The following is a 16,518-nucleotide window of genomic DNA, read 5'->3' as shown; positions in this document are numbered from 1 at the left end:
TTTGTGTCATTACCTTCATTTTCATGAATTATAAACAAAATTAAATAATCACTAATAAAATTATGCTAAATTTACTAAATCCGGAAAATTAACACCGCAAAAATATGTACGACGCTTAATGAGAATTGAAGATTCCAATATAATCGTTTCTCATTGTAACGATTTATAAAGCACTGACCGTTCTACTTTTGTATCCTTCAATCCCAAGGGTGCAACTCTTCATCTACACAGTATTCAACGAAGTTAAAAAGTTAATGTAAGCATCCTTTATACTTGTCTAGGTTTTCAAGTTTCACACATAATTCGGTGAACCACGTGACCAAACCATATCAATAAACAATTTGTTATATGGTCGCAAAAAATTATTAGACTGTTTATTTATTAATTTGTAAATAGTGCTTACGACTACTTATTATTATGTGGTGTACATCTGGCTTCTATCAAATTGGTCTTCAGTATGCGATATTGCGTCTGTCTTGGCTGGAATCTGGAAATCGTCTGCCTCGTTCCGGCTGGCTGGTTTTTGGCGGGAACAGTGTCGGGGATTCCCCAAAGCTGCATCCTATTGGGGCGACATATACCCCGGACCACTACACACCCCGTTTTATTAAAGCGCCCCCTTTTACATCCTGTGTTCCCCTTGGGCTAATAAAAAATTTCCATATCCCATATTTACGGAGGGAGAGTTGTGGCCCCAGGGCCCCCAACTGGTGAACACCCCTGGTTCCCCGCAACCTCTCCAGCCTTGCAGAGGCTAAACAAATGTCCTTATAATTTTTAAAATCCACCCCCTTCCACTATTTAATATTTGACCACTTTCCCCCTTATAAAAACTAAACGTACAGATGTTCAAGTAACACAACACTTCACTCTCCACTCTGGGAGTTGCCAGAACAATATATTTACTTACCCTACTTGGGACCACACAAGATAATAATCTAAGATGGCTGCTATCCCTTCTTGGGACTACCTAATAGGAAGTCATTGGATTATTGGATTTATTTCCCTTTCTGGGAACAATTACTTGATTCTACTAAAATTTTAAATTTTTGTTCAGCTCACCCCCAGTATGCCCTTCTCTATGAACTGTTATTAGTTATTCTCTTTTGCTTTTTTCTGAGCATCCGGGGTTAAACTTAAATTTAATATATCTATTGTTCTGGCAACTCCCAGAGTGGAGAGTAAAGTGTTGTGTTACTTGAACATCTGTGGACCCCCTTCACTTTGGGTACCTCCTCTGGCTGGTTCTCTTTGCCCCTTCCCCGAAACCTGCTTCTCTCGTTCCCTCCTTTGTCCACTTACTGGATTGCCCTGGCACAAGCGGCCATTGGAGAAGTGACGACTGCCAAGACCTCCGTGAGGTTCCCGGACTCCCCTCTTCTGACATGATCTAAAAGACAGTTAACACACCTTACCTGTGGGTTGACTCCACCCCTGGTTGAGCACTGTGGACATAAATATTGTTCCCAATGTTCAGCTTCTTCCGCTTCTTCAGCAGATATCCCAACTATCACAACTAGCACAACTATCGCATTGTATCATAAATTTCCCATCATCAGGTTTATTGCAGATGCAATAGTGTTGATCTGTGACCTGCCCATCATCAGGTGATTCTAGTCCTAGTGCACCTGAGACTTCTGTTTCTGGATGATCCCTCTCCCGCACTTGCTTCTGTAGTTTAGTCACCCATGTGGTCACATCCCTATCCCTACAAAGTTTCAACCGGTCGTGATGTGCCGTGAGCACTGTTTTCTTGAATTTGACTTCATACAAGTAGGGGGTTATCCTTCTTGTAACTACCCCTGGACCCTTCCAAGACGGACTGAGCTTCCTACACTTCCCCTTGACAGTGACGGTATCTAATTGATAAACTAAGTCCCCAGGGGTGTATTGGTGGGACACTACTTTCAAGCCATAGTCTCGCTTATTGCGCAATTGAGATACCTTCAAGTTCTCCCTAGCAATCTCATGAGCTTGAAGCATTGCTGCCGCTAGCTCCTGGACATAATTTCCTTCTTTAATGGACTCCTCATTTCCCGGTGGCCTAAACATTAGTTCTGCTGGATGATCAACCTCCCTCCCTAACATCATTTTGTTACGGATAAAGCCTGTGGTACGGTTAACAGAGGCCCTTAACGCTGCCGGCAATTGGGGGATGTACATATCCCAGTTTTTCTGATTCCTTCCCACAAAACACCTAATTGCTCCCATAAGGGTTCGGTTGCACCTTTCAACCTGACCATTGCTACTAGGCCTATAGAACGTAGTGCGGGTCTTATGGATATGCAACAGTTCACAGATCTCTTTGAAGAATTGCCTCTCGAAATTTCTCCCAGATCCGTATGGATTTGGAGGGGAGACTGAAACGTGAGAAGAAATTATTGATGGCGGCTTTTGCCGTTAATTCTGCATTCTGAGATGGGAGGGGAATACATTCTACCCATTTGGTGAATTGATCCACCATCATTAGGATGTTTTCATTACCACTTTTAGACCTAGGCAGAGGGCCTATGAAGTCAAGATGTACTCTTTCCATGGGTGCCCGTGCATGGTGTAAAGTGAGGGGATACTTGGCATGCCTATTTGCTTTCTAGGTTTGTTTACAATGAGTACAACCCAAAATGAATGTCACAATGTCACCTTTTATTCCCGCTAGTAATACCTTGATCGGACTTAGGGTTCGTGCTTCCCCTTGGTGCCTGGCCGTAGGGATGTCATGGTTTAGTTCTATTACCCCTTAATTTAGTTGGTACCACTAACAGTGTGGGTTTGTCCCCAATCGTCTTCTTTACTAAGACCCCATCCCTCTGAAGCTCAAAGGCCTCCCTGTTTATCCAATTATATTTGGCTGCCGGGCCTGCCCCAAACAATTCTGCTTCAGAAGATTGGGTGCCATCTTTCAGCCATGCCAGTACCCACTACAGGTAGGAGTTACCACCTTGATATTCTACTACCCTTTCATGTGGTACTTGCTCCCCGTCGGCTTCAATTACTGCCTCTGTGGCACCCCCTCTCCTGTTACAACATTGGTTACCTTTACGGCTGGTTCCCCCCTTGGTGGGACACCAGGGACCAGTCTTGTCCGGATTGTACCACCGACAACTTCACTTGAATAACATTCGAGACCCAAATGCCTCATTGTCAGGCCTATTTCTCCCAAGGAGTACAACATTGTCAACTTCTTCGGCAAACCTCGTCCAATTGGTGAGCCTTGGCAGTAGTTACACACACCGCATGGCAAACTGGCAAGGGGGGGGCCTCTGGTATGAACTCTGGACATGGGAGTGGGGAGGTCATTCTCGACAGGGCATCTGCATTGGCATGCTTGGACCCTGCTCTATGCTGTATCTCCATGTCGTATTGACTAAGTTCCTCCATCCACCTTGTCTGCTGCCCCTGTGGCTCCTTGAACTTAGCCAAGCCAAGGCGTGGTGGTCTGTCCGTACTATAAATGAACCCAAATAAATAGTGAAGAAAGAGGCGTGTAAACCGCACAATGGCAAGCATCTCTTTGCGAGTTGTACAGTACTTCTGTTGTAAACAGTTCTGGAGTCAGAGTAAAACTGGCGAAAGACACTGCTCACACCTGATCCCCCTGGACCTGCAAAAGATCAGCCCCCACTGCCCTGTCAGAGGCATCAGTATCTAGGATGAACTGATCCGCAGTATTTGGGATAGGTAGAACGGGTGCTGACAATAAAGACTGCCTTAAGGTTTCAAAGGCTTCTTACTGTTTTGGACCCCACTCATAGGGTCGTTTACCTGTTAGGTCTTGAAGAGGGGTGGCTATTTTGGAATAATCTTGATAAAGGCGCCGCATGAGCCAGTTCAATCCCTTTTCTAGCTCAATGAACCAGTCTGACACATTGATGAGACACACAATGGGCTCTGAGCCCGCTCTATTCAGTATACGTGGGATCAAAATCTCTTTGACTGTGCTTGCCCTAGGAAATAATCCCGATTCAAAGTTTCGCATAGGGTACCCTTCAGTTTGGGGGTATTTTCACTCGTGTCTCTAGAGCCACCCTTGCTACTTGGGGGCATTCTGAGACTGGCCCACTGCTCATTGGGACTGACTCACCCCTAACTGAAAATGTACCCTTGGCCAACTGCAGGTCCACCCCCTTCTGTTTCAAGAAATCAATTCCCAACAACATCTCATCGCTTATTGGGGCTACATGAACATCAACTTCAAATGCTTGCCTACCAATCCCAATTTCCACAGGCCTTGCTATAAACCCATTCATCTGCATATCTCTGCCTGCAGTGTTTATAACTACCTTCCGCTTAATGAATGGCGTGATGTTTAGGGACTTGAACACATCATCAGAAATGAGGGTGACTTCTGCGGTAGTACCTACTACCGCTGTCACCCCCCTGGCCCTGGACCGTAACTGAGATTCTTAACATTTCCCTTCCAACACATTTCGGACTGCAACAGTCTCAATTTCTCTATCTACTTCATGGGTCCCAGTTTCCGAACTTTAATCAAGGTCAATAGAATCCCACTGATTCCTTCCCTCTGTCATCCCACTTGCCTCACTGGGTGATTTTATCCTATCCCCTACCGTTTCAGTATCTACTGCCCCATGATCCCTTATTCCTTCATCCTATTCCCCTTTTTGACTCACCAACTCCTCCCAGATCTGAGGAGGGGGAGTGTCACTTTTGTGCTCCTGATCTTCTCCCCATTTCGACCAATTTTTCAACTCAGCACTACCAATTGTTATCCCCTCTGCATTCAGGCGTATGGTGTCATCACTACTAGACGAGTCGTCCCTATTGACTGACGCCCCGAAGAAGCACTGCCCTACTTCCTTATCCAACTCATCAGACATCAGATTCATAGCCTTTTTCTGGAGTTGAGGTTACATTATGCGCGTCCCCATGGGATAGCTTCTTGTCCCAATTAGTGTCATGTGATAATAATGTATAGCCACCTGGGCTTGATGATCGGAAATTTCTAGGCATGGGGCTAGGAGAACGTTCTGGGCTTTGCTCACTATGGGCTGGACTAGATGTGGATGTGCTAGCTAGTCCATGGTTTGGAGAACGAGTCACCCGCACCCCTCTTTGCGGTAAAGGGCTGTAAGAACGGGCAGGACTTTACGAGTTTTGGTCCCCTAGTGGTGGGGTCCCCAGAAGGGTCCTCCCTATCGTTTCTCTAGGGCTGCCTTGTTGGGCTCTAGCCCTCCCTGCAGACACTTGCCTACACTACTGTACAAAAAAACTACTGTCCGTACCATAGTCAGTCATATTATAACTGATAAAGTATATATATGACTGATAATGACTGACAAAAGGACTGATTTTGACTAATAAAGTTGGTACAATCTTTTGTATCAACTGTCGAAGTTACAATTTGACAGAGTAAGTCACTTTTCTATGGCCGTCATCATGAACTCGTGGATCGTTACGGTGTATCCATCTGCTCCATGAAAACTGATTTATTCAACTTATCATAGTTTTCCTTTCCGAGTTGCTCATTTTACTTTTATTACTTTGTATGTATGGTTTCAGTTACTCTATGTTCTTTGTTGTGTATGTCTGTTTTCCATGTCTGGTCTTTGTCCCTGGATTGGGTGCGTATAAATTGAGCGACATTGTCTTTTCAGCGACTATCTTTTGAGCGACGCTTTTTGAGTAATTGCGTATATCATTTGAGCGACATCAAATCAATACAAAATATAAAAACGGCATATAAATTCAGCGACATATTTTTTAATTGATTAAATACAGATGTACATAAAATTCACATAAACGGTCCACCAGTTCGCACTGGTCAAAACTAGCCCTTTCTCGAATGTATTAGTTCAACTTCAGTGAATCGACCAGTACTTTTTCCCTTCTGAATATCACTAAACAGATTAAACGACAATAAATAAAGACAAAAATATATTAGTGAAATACATTTAAAATGGAGATTGAGAAGTACACAACGAATCGAGGGAAAGAATGTATAGTTGTTGATGGATTTAAGTATAGGCTTGACAAATCATATAGTGCCACACATCTTTGGAGATGTATAAAAGCCAAATGCAAAGCCCGATGCAAGACAGATTTAACGGATTTGATGATATTGGATGGACGTAATGAGCATAACCATGAAAAGGAAGAAGAAAGAAAGATACACAGACACAACATCAGACAAGCTTGCAAGAGAAAAGCTGAAGACAGCATAACAGAACGGCCACACAAGCTAATAGTACATGAAGTTGGGAAAACAGAGAACGCTAGTTTAGTCCCAGAAGATGTTGGCCTGATAAGACAAGCTGTTTATAGAGTAAGGTATGTTCAATAAAAGTATTATAATATGATCATGATTACTAAAAATGGTAAATGTCGCTGAATTTAAAAAATAAAAAGTCGCTCAATTTATATGTGTTTTGTCGCTGAAAAGATCATGTCGCTCAAATTAAAAAAATGCAAAATGTCGCTCAATTCATCATCTCCCCCTGGATTACATTCTTTTGATTACCGCTATAACCTTGGTTCCCTTGATTACTCTTTTAAATAGCATTATTTCATATTACATGATTACAGGCCGCACTTAATTATTAAGTAATTGGTAACGGTTTATTCTGGCTATTCCAACATCCTAAAATTTATAGGTAAAAATTATAAAATCCGTGTAGGAATAGCCAGAACGGTTGTATAAACAAGGGATTAAGTTTGTGTATATTGTAAAAATCAAAACTTTAATTGGAATTCTAAATGTGTTGGAATTACCTGTCCCATTTTTGCTGTATGTATGAAATTTTATTTTGGATCTGTAAAGGTTTCATGTGAAACTTCTTATGAATTTTAGACTTGCAAGTGTTTGGTGCCATTTAAAGTTTTCTTTTATAACAAATAAAAATTTTTTCATAGTTTTATTAAATATTCAATATTCATGACAACAATGAGTCATTGATAATACACACTTTATAAGTACATAATATTCATGCACTGTCGTTGTTCTCTAGTGCATGGAACCAAACGTCTTCAACTGTGTCGGGTGTCAATAACGGCAGTACAGCAGCACGTCTTACTAGGGTACGGATGTCGTCGTTGTTCTTATAGGGTACCTGCAAACCATGTTTCTGTGCGTTCCTCCAGATGCATTGGGTATACTGAAAGAGGCAGCCTTTGATGTTGATTCCTAAAATAGACAAAAAAAATACATTAAAGTTTATTGCTAGTTAAATTTAAAGTCATAATAATTTACATTAATTAAAACAAAATTATTAATAATCATATTGAAAAATTCAAATCATCTATATTAATGATTAATTTGTTTTTGCTTCAGTGCTCTCCGATACATTAGTTTTTATGAATTCTGAAACATTCTATAAAGATAAAACAAACGAGAAATATTATCATACCTGGGGAAACTTGGGTTGCTGCATTTCTGATGGCTGCTTCGTAGTCAAGAAAGAGTGTGTTTGGTTGGAATCTGATGTTGAAGTTCTGGCAAGCGTCTAGTAGTAAGTCAATTACACCGTCAACCATGGCATGGAAAGTGTAGAGCCCGTAAAAAAGAGTAGTGCCATCACCATAGATAGGTAAGGTTCTGTCGAGCACTGAAGAGTAGTATGCGTCCGTTGGTGTTGTCGTCGGCGAGTAGGAATTGCTGTCCCGTAGTAGTCTCTGTCCATTCTCCTTGTTGTTGTAGGTCTGCTAGTCAAGTACGTACTGCGGGTAGTGTCTTGTGTCGCTGGTTGTAGAACTGGTCTTTACACGACTGGAAGGTGGGTATCTGTTGAACTAGATATTGAGTGTCGTCACTCCATTCTCTGTTGCGAAGTTTTACTAACTCTTCCTCATAGATGGTGGGTATTTGTGTGAGTTCGTCTCTACCTCTGTCTTTCATAGTTTGGAGTATTGTGTCAACTCTGAGTTTGGTTGGGTCTGGCTGGTGGTTGTGGTTACCGGCTATCTTGGTATGTATGCTGTTGAGAGTGTTGATGGTGGCACGGCAGTCACGAGTAGAACACTGCCAGTAAATTCTGTCACCACGTCTAGTCTTTATGTGTATCAGGTGCTGGTTCCCGAGTCTGTTGGTAGTAAAGGTAAAATCTAACTGTGTATTTGTCATGGTAAACTGAGAATGACTTCAATCACAGAAATCAGCATATTTATAAGAAATACATGACTTGTACTACTAAAAATGAACAAATCTCACCAACTGGTGAGCTTGGACCAACTGAAACTCAACATGTCATGTTTTAATCACTTTTATCATTTATAATTGATTATGAATTAATTAATATTATAAGAAGTTTCATAAACATGTATCAATAATTTCCAAACCTTGTATTTGAATATAATTGAATCAATCTCATTTATTGCTTACACATTAATGTATATAAATATTTTCAGAATTTGTTTTAAATGTATATATATTAAAAAAAAAACTTCTTTTGATATTAATTAACTGAATTTAATTTTCCGTCTCTGTCTTTATTCCTATATTTCAACATTTTAAGTCTATCTTTCATCTTTCATTTATATATTACCATGAAAAAAGTTGTAAATTTGGCAAAAATAGCTCCACATTTCTCTAAAACACTTTATAATTTGGTAATAAAATGTTTAAATCCAATGTTGAATCCCAATTTGACCTGTAAAATTAATTAGGCAATAATTACTAAAGTAACAAAACCTATTAAAACAACATCCATTGTTCTCTGCATGTAGGAATATCCAGAATATATATTTTCAAAATGTTGGAATAGTCAGAAGACACCCTGGTAACTCATTATTTTTTTTTACCGTTAATGAACGGTACGCCGGAATGAGAGTATGTGAATGCATGCAGTATTTACAATTTATAAGATTATAATATAAGACTTATACTATATACTAAATTTTAGTCTTTTATGTACGGTTCCACGATACATGTATGCTCTTTTAAAAGCGTAAGATGAAATGTCTTCCCTGTGAAGTATACATTATTTCCACGACTATTAGACATTTATAATAAATGGGGGAAATACACAGTCTTCATCGGGGAATAACTTATAGAACTTTAATATGTTCAATCTTAATATTCTCTGCATTTTTGCTCTATGTGATCTAATTTATATGCAAAAATGATTGCAAACTCCAACAGTTATGTATGCGCTCGTACTATAACATTTGTACTTCATAACAAATACAATGTAATCACGTTTGGCCGATGATCAATTAAAAAGTTTGTGCAAATAATGGCGAATCTCGGCATAGACTGATTTGCAAAACATATTCCGCTAAAAATATCGAAATCGAACCACTTCAATGTAATACACATAGATCGTACATTAGAAGACTATATCAAGCAGTAATTTACAAAAAAACCTTGTAAGTCACAAAATTTTAAATGACAGAATGAAATAACAGATTCGCACTATATGTGAATGTTTTTCATCTAACGTGAGCGTTAGTATCTTTATTTCATTTTCGATTAATCCGTGTTTCAGATTTGCAATTTAAGGCCGGGACAGTCTACGGTCGGTCGAATCCATAGTTCTTTGAGTCCAGGTGCACAGATAAAGATCAAAGAAGTACCCGATAACGTAATCTTGACACCTGAGGCGGTAACCTTGATTTATTACCTGCACGACCTACAGGTAGAAAAACTTGCCGTTCGTTCAATATGATACCCTGCAGTGTATTGAATGAATAGCTCATTACAATCATGAATTTTTAATTTAAAGTTTTGTCGTTTCATTTATACATACGGACGCTACCGCATAAGAAAAAAATGTGGCTCTTATATAATTCCCGGGTTTTCAGGACTACTCTTAAGACCTCATCCCAGTTGGTTATTCTTATAAGGTATACCCGAGTGTTACTTGTACGCTTATACAACACTGATAAAAATGTCCAGTAGGTTTAATTGCGGAATATTCTAATGAGTAGGTATTTGTTTAAATCTTCGATTTCTCTGTTAAGAGACTAGATACACTAATTTAAAGTTACACCCGTTGTTGTGCTATGAGAAACTACCTCCACACGCACAATAGCGAAAATTGCTAGCAACATGTGCCCCACGAATATTATGCCGCATATTATGATTTTAAATTAACCCATCAAGTGGGACCTGAGTTCTTGTGACAAAAAAGTCTGTATCATTCCGTAAGTTAAAATGGGAGTCCAATTAAGCCGGATGTTAAAACTACAAAATTACAAAACTTTAAATTAATCTGTCCAGGAGAGGGCTAGATGTTTGTGATGAAATTCATACTGACGGATGGACCAACCGACAAGGTGATTCCAAGTTCCAAATATTATAGATTGTTTTGGTAATGAGGTATATATGAAAAAAGTTTCATGTGATGTGATGTCATATACTCGATTTTGAAATATTATTTAGCTATAAATCGTCATATATTTCTTCTCAAATTTAGATTAAATAAAGGTAAAAAGAAGACATTTGATGTACAGAGAGTCAGGTTACTTATCGTGACGCGTAGATCTTAATGAAATAATACGACCAGGTACCATACCACCAAAGGAGGACTTGGATTTCAGGAAGAAAAAAGTCTTACATATACAAGTTGCTTGTTAGAATTGGTAAATACACTCATTTTAAAGGCGACACTCATGAAAGTGGCTGTGAATTAAGTTGCAACTTAAGAAAAGTATTGTGTTTTTCAATTTAAAAAAAATATCAAGTATTAAAGTTTGTACAAATATACAAATATATGCTTTAAACAACACTAAAATGAATTTATGTAAACGTGTCTGGATGCCCCCCCCCCCCCGGGTTGAAACAGTACCAGTGATGCAGTGGCTTAATTACCGGGGAAGCTAGGGGGCTAAAGACCCCCACCCTGTGTATCTTAAAAATAATAATTATCACCATAAGATTAAATTACAAGTGTCGTATAACTTAATTCGTTTTATCTCACAAATATAAGCGAAACCAATTAACACCCAGTGTGTGTGTGTATATCTTGTGAAATATATGTCACCCCACCCCCTAAAATGTTTACGACTACTGAAGAACGTTTTTCGATACGTGTACATGTATCTTATCAACAGATAAATGTCCAATTTTCAGGTAAAAGATTATTAATACAAGTGTAGGTGAATAAATGACTACAAACTGAATTATAATGCTACTCATACGTAATATAACATTATCTTCAATGATACAATATAAAAGAACATGACAATTGCCTAGAACATTATGTAAGTTGGAAAATAAAGCCTTTTGATTTCAGTAATTTGTTGGAGGTTTGCCTTGCGAGACTCAAGACTTGTGGTTCTACTTGACTTTTTGATTTTTAAAAAAGGTCGACGACAGGCACTTTTATGAAACTTTGGTGAATCATTCATATCTATCGACGTAATCTCCCTTTCGATTTTTATCATTTCAGACTTTTCGTTTCCGTGTTATAATTTTTTAGTAATACTTAAAAAAAGAGGGATTTTCTAGTTTTTGGACAATAACACAAAAACACTTTCACTAACTTTTATGAAACTTTGGTGAATTGTTCATATCTATTGACGTAAGCTCCCTTTGGATTTTTATAAATTTAAGATTTTTCGTTTCCGTGTAAAGATTTTTTGTACTAAAAAAAAACGCAGAAACGGCCAAGGAAATATATTCCTTGAAAAATCGTTGAAAACGGACCATTTGTTATGATGATCGACTAATAAATGTAAACGGTACTTGGTAACCTTGTCAGAAAAGTGAGTTTTGAACAAGATAGAAATTTATGGGTGAAAATCAAGACAACAAACTTAGTTAAACTTGAGGTAGCCTTGATAGTGCAAAATTTTTTGAGTAATTTTTATTTACTTTTTTTTTTTTGGGGGGGGGGGGTATTTGACAGGGCTCACAGTATTTCTAGTTGATCATATAAATTCATTAAAAGCATAAGGACAAGTTAAAAGGGCAATGGACGTATCGTGCGCTTAAAGCGCAGCTCTTCATTAACAAATTTACCCCGCCCCAAATCATTTGCATTGCTCCGCCTTGCATTAAGGCCAACTAATCTGCATTATTCACCCCTTTTTATTATTGTATATATAAACAAGTTCCTAAAAAAGCTGACATTTGGTCAGCTCCTCCAGCTGACCAAGGTCTGGATCAATCACTGTGGTATTATACCAATATATCGGCATAAACTTAGATATACATCTACATGTATTATATTTCCACATGTCGGTGTGTTTAATGAGGCAGAAAATATAGAAATCGTACGATATAAAACAGATTAATGATACAGAACATTATGAATATTTCTAGTTGTGTTTCAATATTTCATGTATAGGGCAGATACCAAACTATATTCATGTGAAAATGGGTGATTCCGATCAAAAACTTTTGAAAAAAAGGGGGTTCAGAGTATTGTTGCTCAATTCTGCTCTAATTTTTCTATTATATCAAAGTTTTTTTTTCAACCGATACTACCCTTTGGTATTCGCTATCTTCACGTGCATTTCTGAATTTATGAAAATGGAACATTTCTTCGTATCACACTGACGTGAATGTACAGTAAGATTGTTATTCGTAGCACGAATTTTTCGTTTAGGTTTTCTCCCTAAACGAAAAAAAACAAGCAAACAAAACAAACAAACGAGCAAAACATATACATGCATTAAAAATAATACTTGTGATGATAGAACTGTGTTTTACAGGATTCATTGTGTACGAGACGATACGTAACATTGAAGCTATATGTGTATTTCTAAGAAATAGATGCGATTTGTAGAACAGATTGTACATATCTTAAGTTATATAATTTGGTTCATTATTTGACTTAGCTTGCACGGAGTTTGATTTGAAACTGTGGAAACCAGAAAAGACTAACGCCAGTAGGTCATTTAAACTGGTTGTCGATCAGAGGTGTTCAATGTAAACTGACAATGGTTTTGGTTGGGTTGTATTTTTCTAAATATACATATATTGCCATTTTTAAAAGATGTCCGAATTACGGTACATTTGAGGGGATCGCTGGTATAATAAAGCAATATTAAATTAATGCTACTATAACGAAGTTTACCTTTAACGTGAGTACAATGGTGGATCTAAAATACGGAGGGTGGAGGGGAGCGGTCAGGGATTTAAAGAGAATTTCCATATTTTCTATGGTGGGATTTGACGGACTTCTTCCACATGAATCTGACTATGATCTACATGCATGTGCATGTATTTTGCGAGAGGTTCTCGGAAGTTTACTATTTAGTAATACTGTACGCAAAATAAGTTTAGACAGTTGAAAAGTGATTTACTCAGTCAAAATTATTTTAAACATTTACTACAAAAGACTGTACCAATTTTATCAGTCTGTCTCAGTCCTTTTGACAATCATTATAAGTTAAATATGGACTGAATCAGTTAAAATATGACTGACTATGGTACGGACAGTCGTTTTTTAAAATAGTGCTAGGGTTGGGAATCTTCAACATTGTGTTTGATTCCAGTTGGGCCATGGTTTGAGTATCTACCCGAGGTTGGGTCCTAGGATACTCTGGGGGAACTTGCCATCCACATGAGCCCCCGGGTTTGGTTGTTTTTTTTTAGTATAGACCCTTGTACCCTTAGTGTACTGTCTGCCCTAACTGCTTCCCTACTGGTGAGACCTTTTAGTTCAGGGTCAAGTTCAGGCCTCGTGAACTAACCTGTTGCTGTTTAACGGCCTCTCTGAAAAACTTACGCTCTTTGGTTTCGGGGAGTCAGGCTTTCTATTTGGGCACTCCCTCTTAAAGTGGCCTTCCTGCTGGCAATGAAAAAACTTCCCCCTTTGAGCCTGGGGATGGGCTACGGGAGACTGGGGGCCTGAATTGACCAGCCATATTGGTAATCAGTCTCCTTATCTCCTCCATTTTTCCCTCCAGCCGTTCAATTTCATGTTTCCAGGGAGCCTGATTCGCCTTCCCTCCCATCTGCAGTAGCACATACTTGATGAAGCTCTTCCCTCTCTGTTCCCTCTCTGAGTGGCTGCCCCACTGCCGTTCGGAACCCACCCTTTTAACTTCCCCCCTGGCCCCCCTACCATATATAGCTTGGTGGTTATAGTGAAACCAGCGCATCTTATCAACTGCCTCCTCAATGTTTGTGGAGCGTATATTGGAAGCACAGCTCCCTGCTTCTTTGTCTGCCGCACCCTGACCGAGTTTTGGAATTGCCTGCTGGTACATGTGGGGTTCTGGGAGAGACCTGAATGCCTTAGTAGCCAAGGGACTCTTCTTGAGCTTGTCGGGCATTATTGAACTGCGCTTGGGCCGTCTCTGGGAGTTCTTTAAACCCAAACTTTCTGACTAAGTCATCCGAAGCCATATTGTGGTTGCGCTCCACCTGAAGTGCGTAATACTCACTGGCCTTCCCTTCCAGGGCCCAGTACACGGGTCCATGCACTCCTGTGGGAACCATTCATTTACCTCTGAGTACCGGGAGAACTTGGCATAAAAAGCTTGCCAGTTAGTCTTCCCATCATATTTTAAGGCCTTTGGGATGGTGACACCTTGGCATTCCCCCTCCCTCTCTCATCCTGTTCCCAATCATCTCTACCCATAGGTGCTGAGCTTGTACGACCTGAGTATGATCGCTCACTTATTCTGCCCGACGGTATTTATCCTTTTGGGCTCTTACACCCTGGGGCTTACCCCTAAACATGTTTCCCCTACTTTCTCTATAAGGTTCGTCCCTACAGTTCCTCCCACCGTAGGGCATAATTGTACCTCTCCCTGTTTCCCCCTTATTCGGGTTGCTCTACCACTCCACCTCTCTTTGAAATGACCCCTCCCACCTGATGATGTTTCCACCTCACTAGGTTCAAAGTGACCTATTCCGGTTGTAACCCCTACTACCAACAAATGTATCCCTCCTTGACCTTCTCTCCCCTACCATAACCTTCCACTAGTGGGGTGTCATACGTCAACCTTTGCGACACTGATCTTTGTCTCTGATGGGGGTGTCTCGGGCCAGGAATGGATGTGTGACCATGGGGTAGCCTGTGATGTGGGACCAGGAGTACCATGAAACGCCGAGTCATGCTCTCCATCATCTAGGGATAGCTCACTTAACTCTGGGGGTGAAGGGGCTCTTTCTGCCCAAGATTTGTCCTCGCTACCCAACTCCCCTCCAAACCCGGTAGTGCTCAGGGTTACATATGGTTTGGACCTTGTCCTTACCAATTCGTCAACTCTTTTGACCGTTTCTACATGCTTCCACTGGTCATCCTTATAATCCCCCTCACTTTCTTCCTCATATGGGGTAAAGTCCATTATTCCACTAACTGGGGGGTCACCCACGGGATCTCACTAAGGTTGTGAAAAGTTAGGGATCCTTTCTCCTCCCTCAAATCAAGAATTTGCCCCGCTAAAGCTCTACTAAAGCTCTTCACATGAGCAATAATTCACCTTAACCTGTGGACCCATCTTACGCTAAGTGGCTGATGGCTGCACCCTCTTCTATATAAAAAAATATCCGCAGGTTTTCAAAATAGTCCAAAAATTGGGGAAAAATTGGGCGAGGGCCTTTTTTGTGGTATTTGTGTCCAACAGCGTACCAGCCCTTCTAGACAATACCCTAGGATTTGGGCAAAATAATTTCCACTTGAAAATTCTTACAGAAAAAAAACGAATCTCTAACCCGAGATAAACAGAGACGATTCCTCTAAATCCCTTAAACTTCCCGAATGAACAACGAAAATCGGGAGCGATTCTAATGGCCGACCCTCGACCACGCGGTCAACGAGTTTCCTCCCTCAAGTTTTGGAAAAAAACAGAATTTTCCGCTAAATCTGCGGCTGGAAAATCCCGCAGGATGTAAATAGTTGCAGCGCCAATATAGTGCTTACGACTACTTACTATCATATGTGGTGTACGCCTGGCTTCTATCAAATTGGTCTTCAGTATGCGATATTGCGTCTGTCTTGGCTGAAATCTGGAAATCGTCTGCCTTGTTCCGGCTGGCTGGTTTTTGGCAGGAACGGTGTCGGGGATTCCCAAAGCTGTATCCTATTGGGGCGACCTAAACCTCGGACCACTACATGTATATCAAATGTTATCATCACTAAATAATATAAACTGCTTTCCGTTTTAAAGAAATAAGTGTTATTGATATTCTCGTGTAATTTTTTTTCGTTTCATGGAAGTCTTGTATTGCAAGATTTGTGAAGTTTCTCTATTTTTACTCTGAAACTCATGTCGTAATTTACGTATAAAATACGTAAATGAATGGTAACTTATGACATTACGAAAAAAAAAATTTTTTCTTAACAATGAATAGCATACGAAATGTGGTCAATAAATATTCATTGCATATGACATTTATAGTATCAGATAATCAAATAGGTAAAGAACTTGTCATGTCCAAAGACAAAATTTTGTTCAAGTCCGGACAATTCGACCCAAAGACATTTCGGACCATGACAACCCACAATTCCTTACCAAAGCCGAACATTTCGGTCTGTACATATTTCAGACCATCACAATAGGAAAATGCATAAAGGCAATTAAACCGTATATCATGACAAATTTCACCATTTTGGAAGTTAATAACATGGCTGACAAAAATTATGAAAGGACATAGGTGTTTGA

At 39.7% G+C, this 16,518-nt stretch overlaps 2 protein-coding genes and 1 pseudogene across 2 annotated transcripts; all 3 read right to left on the bottom strand.

The window, feature by feature from the left end:
- Positions 1-412: 412 nt before the first annotated feature.
- Positions 413-4,847, bottom strand: LOC148612532 (uncharacterized). The gene is made up of 2 exons (XM_088595386.1): positions 4,632-4,847; positions 413-1,390 (listed from the first exon to the last, which is right to left on the bottom strand). The coding sequence occupies exons 1-2, from the start codon at positions 4,845-4,847 to the stop codon at positions 1,220-1,222; spliced, it is 387 nt and encodes a 128-aa protein (XP_088451512.1). The 3' UTR covers positions 413-1,219.
- Positions 4,848-6,941: 2,094 nt separating this feature from the next.
- Positions 6,942-7,593, bottom strand: LOC148612531 (uncharacterized). The gene is made up of 2 exons (XM_088595385.1): positions 7,365-7,593; positions 6,942-7,141 (listed from the first exon to the last, which is right to left on the bottom strand). The coding sequence occupies exons 1-2, from the start codon at positions 7,489-7,491 to the stop codon at positions 6,942-6,944; spliced, it is 327 nt and encodes a 108-aa protein (XP_088451511.1). The 5' UTR covers positions 7,492-7,593.
- A 6,084-nt stretch (positions 7,594-13,677) lies between these two features.
- LOC148612530 (uncharacterized) lies at positions 13,678-15,201 on the bottom strand (annotated as a pseudogene).
- Positions 15,202-16,518: the final 1,317 nt, after the last annotated feature.

This window comes from Perna viridis, chromosome 7 (assembly GCF_037379345.1).
Source record: "Perna viridis isolate PV_CMFRI_1.1 ecotype Kerala chromosome 7, ASM3737934v1, whole genome shotgun sequence".
NCBI lineage: Eukaryota > Metazoa > Mollusca > Bivalvia > Mytilida > Mytilidae > Perna > Perna viridis.
Note: the sequence above shows the minus strand (reverse complement) of the source record. Positions and strands in the feature narration are given on the sequence as shown.

Excerpts from the sequence above, each read along its gene's own strand:
- LOC148612532 (XM_088595386.1), bottom strand. The coding sequence starts at position 4,847 with ATGAATCTGATGTCTGATGAGTTGGATAAGGAAGTAGGGCAGTGCTTC. Across the intron at positions 1,391-4,631 it reads CTCAGATCTGGGAGGAGTTG|ATCATGTCAGAAGAGGGGAG; the intron begins GTGAGTCAAAAA and ends ACTGTCTTTTAG.
- LOC148612531 (XM_088595385.1), bottom strand. The coding sequence starts at position 7,491 with ATGGTTGACGGTGTAATTGACTTACTACTAGACGCTTGCCAGAACTTC. Across the intron at positions 7,142-7,364 it reads AGCAACCCAAGTTTCCCCAG|GAATCAACATCAAAGGCTGC; the intron begins GTATGATAATAT and ends TGTCTATTTTAG.